The following is a 14542-nucleotide window of genomic DNA, read 5'->3' on the forward strand; positions in this document are numbered from 1 at the left end:
CTTTAGCAAATACAGACCTACATGTTTACTTCTTCATTTCTATAACATTTTTATAAGAATGTTCTATGCAAATATTAAGGGTGTTCTTAAGAAAAACATGAGCAGGGGAGGCTAACAAACAGTTTTTCTAAAAGTAGAAATAATTTTTATATTCAAATAACTAACTGAGAGATTCAGGGAAGGCAACAGCACCATGATAATTTCAATTGTGGCAGTAACCACACAACACAAAGAAAGGGAGTGGGGAAAAGAAAGACATATACCAGACATTTACCAGTGTCATGGAGGGTGTCACTTGTTAGATTTCAGATAGAATTCCCTAACTGCTGCAGGGTTCTCTTAAGTGCTTCTATTTACAGATTACAGGTCTGAGAATACTATAAAGCTTTCTCAATGATATCCATAGTCTTTCAAAAGAAATGAGTTTAAGCCATTAACTATAGAAAAACACAGTAAATGAAATATATATATATATATATATAGTCCAAATTGTTACAGATAGTTGAAAAGGTAGCTTATTGAGTTACTATATTAACATTCTCCATGTATCATCAGGTCAAATCAAGTCAGCAAGCATTAATTAAACTGTTACTGTGTGCCAGGCAAAGTGCTACAAGCTGGAATCACAAATATCAGCACAAAGATAGATAGTTACTGCTCTCAAGAAGCTAACATTCTAATGGGAGAAGACAACACATAAAAAGATGCTGAAGAGGAGAGAAGGCAAGAGAATATATCCTTGTAAGGGCATAATAGAAAAAGTTCAGAGAGTCACATGTTGAGCTCAGAGAGGAATGAAATCATGGCTGATCTGGGTACTTTCCTTAATATGGTTCTGAGAGAAACTAGCCAAATCAGAGGAAAGATTCCAAGCGAAGTATCTTTCAAGTGAGAAGTCTAAGGGTGGAATCAATTTCTAGAATTAAAAATCTATTGTGACATGGTAGAGACTCTCCAGACCTATCATTCATCCTTCCATCTAACTGACACAAAGAATGACCTGGGTCTAGAGGTGACAGGAAGATGAGAGGAGCTTGGATCATATTTGGTAAATAGCATGGAACTTCACTTCCAGTTCCAACTATTTCCCAATGATATCATGTAATTAAAGCTTTTGAAGAATCAAAATTGTAGCTAAGACAAAGAAGGGAAAGACTGACTTTGAAAAGTTGTACCAAAGGTTTCACTAAGTGAGCCAGTACTACACAAGAGGGAAGTTTAGCAAATGGGCCTTCCAGGTTGCTTTGGCACTGAAAATTTAAACCAGATGAAGGCTTTTATCTTGTTGGCTGGATCTTCAGTGGAAATAGGTGGAAAGAATGACATGGGATTAGAAAGCATGGAGGGGTTGTAATATCCATCAATTGATTCATTAGCCACCTAAATAAGATCATAAATACATCAAAGTTCAATCTATAGTTTCAAGTCATGTACTTGTAAATTCAGGTAATATCCAGAGACACCCAGATTTTCAGGTGTACAAATTAGAAGAGTTATATGTTAAAGGCAGGAGTGATTAGCAAGAAATTTAAATTAATGTTATAAATTTACTCATGTACACAAATGCATATATGAAAGAGACACAGACAGAGGTATACACAGAGACACAGAGAAAGACATTGAGAGACAAGGGGGGAGAGAGGAGAGAGAGAGAGAGAGAGAGAGAGAGAGAGAGAGAGAGAGAGAGAGAGAAGGGGGTAAGAGATTGTTGGTCTTCTAGTCCCATCTTCTTTCTATAAAAAATCTTAGCTGGTTTTTTATTAACTAAGTATTATGATGATGATGATATTTCACATTCATACAAGTACTCTAAGACTTACAGAGGACTTCTGGAATAATGTCATGTTAATGAAGGGAAGTAGTAGAATCTAGAAATTCTTTATATTTGCTTTTGCAATGCATTTTTCTTTTCATTTGCTTTTTTTCCCCTTTTATAGCACCAATGGCTGGTCTAACTTCTTATATTTCTTAGTCTTACCCTAAACTTGATTTAAACAGTCCCCTGATATCAGTAGAATGTGACTAAATCTTTTTTAGAGGATGGAATAACCATCCAGGGAACTGGAAGAGGTATAGTGGCTCAAGATTATAATTTTGTATAATCAATTTGTGAGTAATTGAGATTTGATTTGATTTTTAAAGACCAAGCAGAAGGAAACAAATGATATTTCAGAAGTCTGCACCTGATCAGTCATTTTAAATTCTTGATTAAATTGTTATTAACTTATAAAATAAAGTTTAAAAGTACCTAAAGGATTATAAAAAGTATTTTCATAGTTTTGGATGCCTTTACTTTTTATGTAAACAGGATTTCATCTTCAATAGCTATTAGCACAACTCCTTTGTTTTGAATATATTAAAAATTTTAAGCTTTTCATAAATTTTTAATTGCTATCTTTTTGGAACATAGCCCCTACCAGAATAGTGTTGATTGTTAAAATAAGTTTGTATTCTTATCTATTTATGCCATTTCTTTAAAAAAAGCCGTTATATTTGGTTCATCATCTGTGTCCCATGTATTTGTAACATATGGTACACACACACCTCCCGGTATTAAAATGAAACTACTTCCTAGTTAGATTATTTTTTAAAGGAATCCAATGAGCTGGCACCCTGAAAAGTAACATGAGAGTGGAATGCCTTGCTTCAAGCTCTGAAATGGCACTAAAATCTTTTGAAATGCCCATTCCCTAGCTCCATCCTTTTTGCTCAAGAATTGGAGGTAGCTTCACATCCACTTGGGTCGATTTGTGAGTTTTACTGCAGAAAGCAAATAGAAGAGTCCCCCAAAGGTAAAACATCTCAACTTTGTATGTCAAGAAGGGTAGGCCACCAAAAGGAGACCCTTTCCTAGTTCACAGCTTCTAGAGCCTATATATTACAAAGATTTATTTAAGACTTAACAAGCAAAGCACAGAACTCTTTCTCTGCAAAACTAAAGAATTAGTCTTTGGCCTCTGGACAGAGAATGCCATCATTCAATCCCACATGGCTTAGTGTCTGGCAAAACTTTGACTTCAGTGTTATTGTTGGCATTCAAGCTTGACTGCCTTCTGAATGGGCTCTCCCTGAAGGAAGGAAAGGCTGCAGGGGTCTGACACAGAGCAGCCATTTTTGTTATTGATCAGTGACAAAGTGGGGTGGGAGATTCTGTTTCAAGAGGTTCTCATCTCAGGGAACTGAACAATTGAATCTAGAGATATGGGTTTATAAAAAGAAATCCCAATAGAGTGTAAAAGTCCTCCTCCCACCCCACCCCCTTCTCTGATTCCCTCTAATTTTTCCACAGGCAGGGATGATGAAGTGACTAAAAAGGATAAAGGAGAACAAATCATTCCTTCTAGGGTAGGCATGCATTTGGCTCTTCTCTCCAGAGTTGTTGCTAGTCTTCTCTTCTCATTTGTGTTTAGAAGTTCAATTTTATATTCCTTCTTTTCCCAGACCATACACAGAGATTAGCCACAGTTTATTTAAGCAAACGAAGAAAAGAAAAACACCAAAACCCATAGTCATTTTTTTTAATTCTTTCAGGGAGACTTCACTTGGTTATTTTTCTTAAAAAACGTCTTTCCCATTTCATTGAGGCAGATTTGGAAATCAAACCAGAAACTTCAGGCTCTACTACGATGGAAAACACTTTGTTGGGGAGAAACGTTTTGAGTCCATCCACGATCTGGTGACTGATGGATTGATTACTCTCTATATTGAAACCAAGGCAGCAGAATATATTGCCAAGATGACGATAAATCCAATTTATGAGCACATAGGATATACCACTTTAAACAGAGAGCCAGCATACAAAAAACACATGCCCGCCCTGAAAGATACACATGATTGGAAAGAATCTACAGGAGAGGATGGGGTGTCAGAGAAAAGGGTAAGCTACAATGAAGCCGCTCTTTTTTCTTTTTTCCTTTCTTTCAAGAGAGACACTATGATCAGGAGAGGATTTAATTTTTCATTTACGTTTAGAACTTTTTTCTAAAAGGATATGAAGATGAATTTTCCTTGATGTGTCTAGCTATTGTGGTGCTGAGTGTCACAGATATAATCATTGCTTAATTAAAAAGTTTTATTTTTTTATAGGCCTACTTTTAAAAAACAAATAGTTACATAATTAGAAAAAGTCTCTTGGTGAGATGACCTCCTAGAATAACTTTTGGAGGTTAAGTCATTCTGGTCAAGAAGTACATACTGCTGCCTATAATGCCAGAAATCAAAGAGATTATAATATCTACCTGACAACATATTGCTGCATTTCCCTCAATGTGATCTACTTTATAAATAGGTCTGTTCTTTTGCAAGATGTTACCGTTTTGTTTTGTTGTGGCTTTTTTTTAAGCACATGACTAAAGTCAGTCTGTTGGTGGCTGATTGAACTATATTTAGCATCAGTTGGAAATTTTAAAAAACCTAGTTGTTTGGAGATCATAAGCCTCCTTTGACCTCAGTTTCTCTAAGTGTAAAATGAGGTTTGCTTCAGTTGTAGACCTATGCTTTAAGTTTGGATTTTTTCCAATTTAAAATTTTTTGGAGAAAAATTTTTAATTCTTCTGATGCGATTGATATTTTTATAATTTTGATATATTCCATGCTAAGCTAATAGTTAAAAGTTTGAATCCCTCCCATCTAGATTGCTTCTATTCTTTTTTTATTAAATTATACTTTACCCGTAGTCATAAGCCTAAAACACCCAGTTGTTGGGTGGTCACGTATGTTTTTAATGTGCTCTTTAGCTTAGATTATTTTTTAGATCTGATGTGATTGTGGATTCTGCCTATGAAAACATTATGAAAACATACCATCAATGACCATCTGGCACCAAGGTGTTCTTATGGGCCTGAATAAGCGGTTCAAAGGATCCAGCTAGAAAAATGTTAATTTTCTAATGAAAATTTCAGCTCTGAGTGTTTTAAGTTATTTTTACCCTGAATGGAATTTTGTGTCCACACTATAACCAATCATTTTAAATTATAGTTTATGGGCATTTATTATCTGGTGCCATGATGTATTGTTGTTGTCACTTAAAGTTATTTTTTTGTGTTCTCTTAGTTAAATGATTTCTTGATTCCTTCCTATGATATATGGTTATTTTTCACTGTTAAATGAAAGACCATGAATGGGACTTTTCAGTAATAGTTATGTGTATATATATCTAACATTCATGATAACATTTCTTATAATTGTGATGATTTAAAAAAGTTACACACTTCAGTAATTCATAAATTCATGACTTTACTATGTGGGTAGTCCTTGAATTGGTTCACAGTCATTACCTTCCTAACTCTGTGACTCTGAGCAAGTCACTTAACTCTGTTTGCCTCAGAAGGAAATGGTAAATCACTCCAGTATGCTTGAAGAAAACCTTAAACAAGGTCACAAAGAGTGAGACACAACTCAAATAACATCTCAATAAAAAGAAGAAAGTTCAAGTTTATAAATTGTTGGAGAGGAGCATGTACATCTTTAACTTGAACGTTGTTGTTTTTAAAACTCAAAACCATTCCTATGTGTCCTATCTACTCTGTATTTTTCCATTCTTAACAAAACTTATATTGAAATAAGTTAACCATTCAATTCAAAACACATTTATTAAGAGCCTACCTACTATGTGCCAAGCTATGTGATCCTTGGGCAAATCTGAAATATAGTTTCCCTGTCAAAAAACAGAGGACTGATCCAGATGGTTTTTTAAGGTCCTTCCCAGATCCAGAATCTATTTCTGCACTGAGAGCAGTGGTTAGCATTTCTGTATTTTCTTGTGCTACAAGTGAAGTAGATGTTTTGGGTCAGTATGTGGTTTGTATGAGGCCTTCAAAGAAAGAACAAATTGAATCATCTGACCTTCATGTCCATGAGAGAAATCAGACTAAGAGAGATGGGAAGATTTTAAGAATGAAATATTGAAGATTGCAAATAAATAGTTCTGTAAGAAGGCAAAGGAAAGTTTAAAAATAAAAAGAAATGATTTAGATGTACAGATTGTTAATCAATAAATTTTAATTCAAAAAGGCAGGCTCAGAAGGTATAACCAAGGGCAGTTAATGGTAATGACAGGCAATTTAAAACTGTGGCATGGTTGTATAATACTAGAATTACTGAAGCCTAAAATGAGCTGATTCTGATAAGGATAACTCAACAAAAACAAAAGGTTTTTAAAGTTATGTAAAAAGAAATAGGAGGAATAAAGACGAGACAAGATCATAGAGTTAGTGGTAGAAAGGACTTCAAGGTCATATTATTTTTACAGCTGAAACTGAGGCCCAGAAAGATGGGCCCAAAGGCACATAGAGACATTGCACAATTTGAATCCAAGTCCTCTGAGTTCAAATTGAGCACTCTTTAAAAAATACTATAAAATTCTTTCAATCTTGAATAAGATGATGATGGTGAACAATAAAGAAAAAGCAGAACTACTCAACTCTTGCTTTATTTCTGTTGAACAAGATATTTCATCTCTCAGTTCTAGTCATTCTCTCCCCATTTTCCTTCCTCTTCAACTATTGACTTTCCTGTGTTCTTTTAAGTTCCAACTAAATCTCATATTCTGCAGGAAGCCTTACTCAACCTCTCTTAATTCCAATGTCTTCCCTCTGTTAATTATCTCCTTTTTATCTATATATAGATGGTTTTATATATACTTGTTTTGTATGTTGTTTATATGTTATATATATTTGTTTGCATGCTGTTTCTTGAGACTTTTGCCTCTTTTTGTTTTGCCCTTTTTTTTGTATCTTCATGCTTAGTGCAATGTTTGGCACATTGATTAAGTTGATGCTTAATAAATAGTGATTGATTAGCTAATAGTAAATATTGATTAATTAATACTTATTATATTATATTATGTATAAAACATAACATTATATATTAGTTTATATTATTATGTTATTACAACTACATTATATTATTTAACATAATATTTATAATATAAATATAATATATTATAATATTAATGATTAATAATAATAATTGATTTGTTAATTGACAAGGAGATTGATGTCTGGCCTGAAAGGAACAGGACAAAAATGTCTGATTGTGGTTGATACTCAAGGTAAAAGGGGAGCTAATAAGAGAATTTATATGCCCTTAATGAGTTCAAGTTCAATGTCCCAGATGAATCAGTAGTGTGTGACATGGCAACCAGAAAAGATAATACAGTCTTAGGCTTCATGAGAGACATAAGCTCTGAGAGTCGGGAAATGACCACTCCATTGTGCAGTAGTCAGACCCACATCTAGAATACTGTATTCATTTCTGAGAGCCATATTTTGGGAGGGTACTGATAAGCTGGAAAGCATCCAGAACATGATTTATGAAGATGGGTTGAGAGGTCTAGGTATGGTTTAGCCTAATAAAGAGAAGACTTTGGAGTGTAAGGGAGGTGGGGCAGCTAGTTTGGAAGGATTAATCTTGTTCTCCTGGATCTCAGGGGCAGAATTAGGAGTAATGGGTAAAAGCTGCAGAAGCAAATTTAGGCTTCATCTAAGGAAAAACTCTCTAACAATAGGAATTTTCCTAAAAGGGAATAGGTGACTTTACTACAAGATTTCAATTTCAAGCACTTGTCAGATACTTTGTAGAGGGCATTTTTGTTCAGATAGGGACTGAATTAAATGGATTATGAGATTCTTTTCATCTATGAATTTTGTGATTGTGTATCTGAGGGCTATAGGAAACAACTTTGCACTGTGGGTGTCCCGTAGAGACCCTGTAGTGTAGGAAAGAGAGGGGAACAGTGCTACACCTGGAGGCAGGATGCCTACGTTCAGTCTTATTTCTGGTAGAACTAGCTGTGTGATTCCTGTTAAGTCATTTAACTCCTAAATGCTTCACAGAGCTCCTTAGGACTTACCTTCTACATCATGAGTAGTTATAACCTTTCTAGATAGAGGGAGCTCCCTAAGCTGAAAAAAAAAACACACAAAAAACTATAGATCCTTCATGCATTTATGGTGTCCAAAAGCTGTTATGGGATTTTTATACAGGAGACTTTTCTCTCTGTCTTTTTACTAAACTTGCCTTTGACGGACTTAATGTTAATTGATAATGTTAAGTTGATCTGGTGCTGGACCCATGGAAATGCTCTCTCTCCCTTCTGTCAATTTAACATAGTAAGATAAAAGTAAAGAGGATGAAAATGCAGAGTATAAACAAACCTTTTCTCCAAATCACTATCAGACTTGAATCTAGCATAACATCAGATCCCATCAATTTTTCAGATTTCTCTTCAGACTTAGGATGCAGGCTGATTTCAGGCAAGTAGTTTCCTGTAGTTCCTTTTATATACAGAGCATTGAGGTTTAAAGCAGTTGTGTAAGATTGAAAACAAAATCTTGACTATGACTGATGATTTATCAATTTATTACAATACCTGGGGGTGAGGCTTCTAGAGGACAGAGCAGGACATAAACACATACACAGCAACCAATAAGGTCTGGGCAGAAAATGAATGAATGAATGACCATGTGATCAGTTGGGTCTGGTAACTTATGTTTTCAGTAGGAACACATATATAATTCAAGTATTAGGTACCTTTCCTTTAAGGAGGTAGCTAGGTGGTGCAATGAACAAATCTGGAGGCAGGTTGAAATCCCAACTCAGACATTTATACTGGGCACTTCACTTAATCCTAGTTTCCTCAGTTTCCTTATATTTAAATGAGCTTGAGAAAGAAATGGCCAACTATTCCAGCATCTCTGCCAAGAAAATCTCAAATATAGTCACAAACAGTTGGACCCAGTCTTTGTACCTCCAGTGTTTAGCACATTATATTGCTCATAGTGAACACAAAATAAATATTTGATAACGTTGAGTTGCTGTTCTGTCAAAAGAACTAGTTTCTAATTCTGCAATGAGGTTTCTAATTTTAAGATTTATGGATCCTAGTTTCAAGTGACCTTACAAAGTCAGATAATCCATAAGTGTTTGTAATGTAAAAACAAAATATATTAATAAAACATTTTTGGAAAAAGCAGTGAATAGCCCACCAATAATTATCTGTAAACTTACTGGTGTTGGGTCAGACAAATGGGAAGGCCTGTCAAAAGAAAATAAACTGTCCATTCCTCACAGGCTTTGTAAGGGAGGGAGTGAGCTGTAGTGCAAATTTTTTAAATGGGGAGAAAAAAAATGAGGTGATTTATATGCCCGAGACAACATAGCATCCCTGGGGAGGTAACTCTAGTTACCTGTAACCTAAGCTCTGAAGAGCTTGTTTTCTCTATTTGTTTTATTTGTTTTGCTTCACTGTTGCCCTGACCTCTGTTCAGTAAAAAGGTTATTCTTTGACCCCAATGTGTCTCCAATGATTGATCGGAAATAGGCACAAGGGATTACATTTCCTGGACAGTGAAAATCCAGACAGAAGCCAAAGGTTGTCTGTGTTTTGAGGATCCATGACCACTTGAGAATGAAACTCAAAAGGGCAGTGATATTTGCAGTTGGTTCTGTGATGTTTGTGATTGCTGTGAATAATTTGGGGTTTATGGTAATGAAATATATCTATTAGCATCTGTTGGTATCCCTTAAAATGAAAGCTCAGATGTGTCAGAGCTGTCAATGAAGAGTGAGCTAGACATTGTTAGAGTCCTGACAATTTTACAATATAAGAAATGGAGATAGAAGAGTCTCTTATATGACTGGTTGAATCTCTTAGTCAATCCAGATTTCCATCAACTGATATCACATAGCATTTTTCAAGAACTATTCAAGTCATTTCCTTAGCTTTAAATTTTTAATTGAAAAAAAAAAACCTTAGAGAGATTAGTCATATAATTCTAGCACCCTAGACCATTTGTTGGGGAGGGGTGAGGGGATTATTAGCTCCTAACCTCTTTTCTCCTTTCTAAAATGACTTACCATTACCAGTCTTTACTGGCCCAGAGCCTAGTTTTTATGAGTTATTGCTTTTTATTTGTCTTGGAACCATGTTTGAATGGTTTCTCTTTCCATGTGGTGACCATAATATGTTTACTTCAAGGCATACTGCACTAGGGCCCTAATGCAATCATTTTTTATGAGATTCTAACACTCATTTATGAAGCTTGATTGGAAAAGCAGCCCTCAAACCATGCTATAGGAAATATAGGTGCTTCATATAATTGTAAATGGCACCTCATTCATATGAAATAATTAATTTGCATTTTAGAGATGATTAGACATTAACTGGGTCACAGTCAGATGCTATCTTCCTTTGGGGCTTGGTGGTCCAACATTTAAAGTTACTGCATGTGTGGGAAGTGTATACAAGCTGGCCAAGATATGAATGAATTTGGACATCCTATCAAATTTTGCCAAGCTAGATAATTTATAGATTTTCCTCTCTCCAATCCCATCCTGCCATAGACACTCTTCTGGAAATTTAAGAATGTATACAAAAGTTGACGTGTTGTTATACTAGTCATCTATATAGATAAGCTTTACTTTTATTAAAGGCAAATTCCATAACATTCCACTTTTTTTTCCTTTGGACTTATGACTGACTCCCCAGAGTATACAATCCCATAAAGGCTCATGAAATTTAAAATTGACAGGTAATGAGGCCCCACTGAAAACTGCCAGACTGACTGGAATGCTTTCGGTGCCATCATAAAATGATGGAGGTGCTTTCCCCCTAGACTTTTAAGATGGCATCAGAAAGCCAGGTCTGTTCATCAGGTTAGCCTCCCCCAAGGCATCTATTTAGAAATGATTTGCTTATTTTAAAAATACAATGCAGTGCTGCTCTGCAGTACCTAGAAACCAACTGAATGCTCAAGTTGTTTCATTGTAGATTGATGACTATCCAGAGCCCCTGAGGAATAACATTACAGATTGCTGTTTTTTTCCAGGTAATTGAAGACTTTTTCACTTTTAACGATCAAAACTTTGTTTTTGTTTTAACAATTTTTATGGAAATCAGTATGGCAGGCAGAGCAATAGATATGGAATCAGGAAGACCTGGGCACAAATCCATTGATATTTAATTTAAGGCACTTAACATCTCAGTTTCAGTTTCTTTATCTATAAAATGGTCATAATTATAACATTTACCTCACAGAGTTGAAGTGAAGCTCAAATGAGATAGTAGTGTATGTAAAGAGTTTTGTAAATTTTAATACAATATATCAGTTGTTGTTATTATTGTTGCTATTGTCATATTTAAATAATTTCATGTTCTCATCGATGAGTATAGTGAAACCACACTCATACATGCCTTCTCATTATGGAAGAAATACTTCATATTCTGTATTTTTAGAATAAGTCTGTGAGATATGGATTTATTGATTAAATTATTGAAATTCTAAACCTTTTTGCTTAGAGAGAACTCATAATCTGTTCTTCGAAAAATCTCTTCCCTAAATCATTTTTTAATTACAGTTTATCTGGTCCAAGAACAAAGACAAAATTCTATAATAAATATTAAACAGGAAGACAAAATTTAGGTAACAATTTTGATTTATCAGAGCAATAGTAACTTGCTTCTTAAAATATTTAGTCCCTCTTAACTATTACTTCTAAGAGTTCTTTCAAATTGGTCAAATGTGAACTCAAGAATGACTTCTATTAATTGAATTAATCTAAGTTTTTGCTCTTAGCCTGATAGTTACCTTAATTAATTTCAGGGAAAAGTTCTTCTTGGGCTGATCAGACCCTTTAGAACTAATTAGTCCTTCAAAAAGAATCATATGAAAAGGATTTCACAACAGTTTATTATTTCAGAAATGATATCTGAAGAGTGATAAGGTTTCTCATTCAGAGTAGAGCAAGGACTTCAGAATCAAGTACAGTTCTAATGTTATTCCACAATGTATGGCTTAAATAAGGATAGGGGTGACATAGTATGGTTCCATGTCATACTATAGACAAGAGATCATGTCCTTGATCTCTGAAAACATAGAAGGTCTACTCAGGGTGTTGGAAACCTTCTTCAAGGACTATCTAGCTACATTCATTGACTTACTTGCCTGTTCTTTGCATCTGACATTCTCTTTCATCTCTATGCCTTTAACTCCCATGACTAGAATGTTCTTTCTGCTCATCTTTACATCTTAGCAGGTTTTTTCCTTTCCTTGCCCTACCATCTTGTAGCTGCTAATGTCTCTCCTCTAAGGTCACCTTCCATCTACTCAGTATAGTATTTGCATACCAAGTTATTGATATGTTATCTTTTCTGTGAGAAGTGTACTCCTTGAGGACAGAGATTGTTTTTACCTTTCTTTGTCTCCTGTGCTTAACATAACCTTGTATGTTGTAGTTGCTTGTTGACTGACTTACTGATTGACTGAAATGGGTACCAGTATGTTTTTCATATTTATATCTGTTATCACCCATATTTGGTCAAATGTCAGATCATCTCTTTTCCTAGTCATTTGTTTTCTGCATAATATCTTTTATGCTAATAATTAAGCACGAATCATTGATGGCAATAAGCTATAGCCAACTTGTGTGTCCAATATGCATGTGTTGGAACAACACAATTTTAATTCTTTGGAGACTATATGGGATTCCATGATTGGTAGCCATATAATGTCATCACAAGACTGAAATGTTGGCTTTTTCTTTCAGGATTCAGTTTGGGATAGTTGAAGACACTGTAATTTTCCAAAAATATTTCTATTTTCTCCTTTCCTCTCATTCAACTTGAATTTGGATTTTCTTCTATCTATAATGTCTAAAATATATGCATTTATTTATCAGATCAATGGACTGTCCATCCAACTACATTTCTTGGACAAAGAGCATTCTTCTCTATTTAAATTTTTTTCCCTTTGTGTACTGTCAGATGAATATTTTTGAGTAGGTGGTTCTCATTCAGGAAGCTTAAAGATATCTCTAGGACTGGAAGTAGTACACACAATGTAATCCACAAATAGAAGGAACTAGAATGCTTCGTCAGTATAGGGAATTCCTTTTGCATTTGAACTCTATGCAGAACATTTCCATGGCAGTGGCAAACATTTCTGGCAATCATACATCTCCTGTTTTAATGCTTCATTTGATACTTGTAATCATAAGGTAATTGAACAGTATTCTCTCTGTTACTACATCTTTTAAGTAGCCTTGTCTGGTTAAGATAAATGTATGGGACACATTGTGTTTGAGAATAGCCCTTCAGGCTGCATTTTTCTTATTGAATGAAATGTCTTTTTTAAAAAAAATATATGATCAATAAACAATAAGCATAATGGGGTATCTTAGATTCTCTGAAACTTTTAGTCACTTCTGTGGCTATAACGATAAAATAGAATCTGTGGAATATTATATTTTTTGATGCTCTTATTTTCATCAAGCATATCTCTGATATGTGTGTAGAGTGAGTTTATGAAAATAATATGGTGATATTCCAGTGGTTATTGATGATCCTTCAATTGCCCTTTGTCTTTTTTTTGACATTAGTACATCGTTATATGTTATTAGCTCATAATTTTCTCTAATTGTTTCTTGTCTTCCCTTTCATATATTATAAGAATCAATCCCTCTTACTACTTCAATAATATATCCCTTCTAGTAAAGATTTCTTACTTGCACAATTGTAATAAACATCTTTTGGGAATGGGAATCATCTTATAGTTCCATTGTGACCAATGAAGAAAATAGTATGGTAGAAAATGGTTAGAAATGAAGTCAAAGGTTTGGGAATGAATCCCAATTGAATCTGGGTAAATCACTTAATCTCTGTCTCTGTCTTTCTGTCTCTGTCTGTTACTCTTTTTCTTTCTGTCTCTTTCTGTCCCTCTTTTTCTCTCTCTGTCTCTGTCTATTTGTTCTATATCTCTCACTGGTTCTGTCTTTATGTGTTACTCTGTATCTTTCTGTGTCTGTCTCTGTCTCTCTCCTCTGTTCTTTTATCTGTTAAAATAGGTTATTGGAACAGATGATTTTTAAGATCTCTTTCAGCTCTAAATATTTGATTATAGAATCCAAAGAGAATAATTAGTTATAGAAATGCTGACTGATGTATTACTTTTTTTCATTTTTTGTTCAAGTTCTTTCTTTTGGGATGATTTGATTTAATTGAATCTCATGCAAAGTTTTCCAAAAATTTATTTTTACCTACATTACTTCTTGCTACATTTTCTGTTGTTTTGGTGATGGTGCTCAAAGCCTTTTACCATTCTCCCATTATATAGGGCTTTGCCATTGAGTAATTTTAAATGAGTTTTGCTCTTGATTGTTATACTTCTCCACTTGGCAAGCAAACCTGTTGTCTGCTAGATATGTTAGTTGTAGTTTTTTTTTTTTTTTGCCTCCTTGCTATGGTGATGAATTTTTACCAGTTAAACTTCCATAAGAAGAGATGATACTTCTTGTTATCTCAAGCTCTTTTCTCCTTCTCTTTTCCTCTTTCTCCTTCCCTAGACAATAAGCAATCCAATACAGGTTAAACATTGCAATTCTTATAAAAATTTTTCCATATTTGTCATGCTGCACAAGAAAAATCAAATCAAAAGGGGAAAAAGAAGACATGAAAAAGAACAAAGTAAGCAAATAAACCATCACAACAATGATAAAAAAGATGAAAACACTATGCTTGATCAATATTTAGTCTTTATCGTTCTTT

The 14542-nt window shown here is 34.4% G+C and overlaps 1 protein-coding gene across 1 annotated transcript in view; it reads left to right on the forward strand.

Moving 5' to 3' along the window:
• CHN1 (chimerin 1) overlaps positions 1 to 14542 on the forward strand; it is a 265138-nt gene that overhangs the window by 139899 nt on the left and 110697 nt on the right. Inside the window, exon 7 of the mRNA XM_051986172.1 lies at positions 3589 to 3877. Within this exon, the coding sequence (XP_051842132.1) occupies positions 3589 to 3877 (289 nt within the window). The remainder of the gene's footprint in view (positions 1 to 3588; positions 3878 to 14542) is intronic.

Source organism: Antechinus flavipes, chromosome 3 (genome assembly GCF_016432865.1).
Source record: "Antechinus flavipes isolate AdamAnt ecotype Samford, QLD, Australia chromosome 3, AdamAnt_v2, whole genome shotgun sequence".
Taxonomy (NCBI): Eukaryota; Metazoa; Chordata; class Mammalia; order Dasyuromorphia; family Dasyuridae; genus Antechinus; species Antechinus flavipes.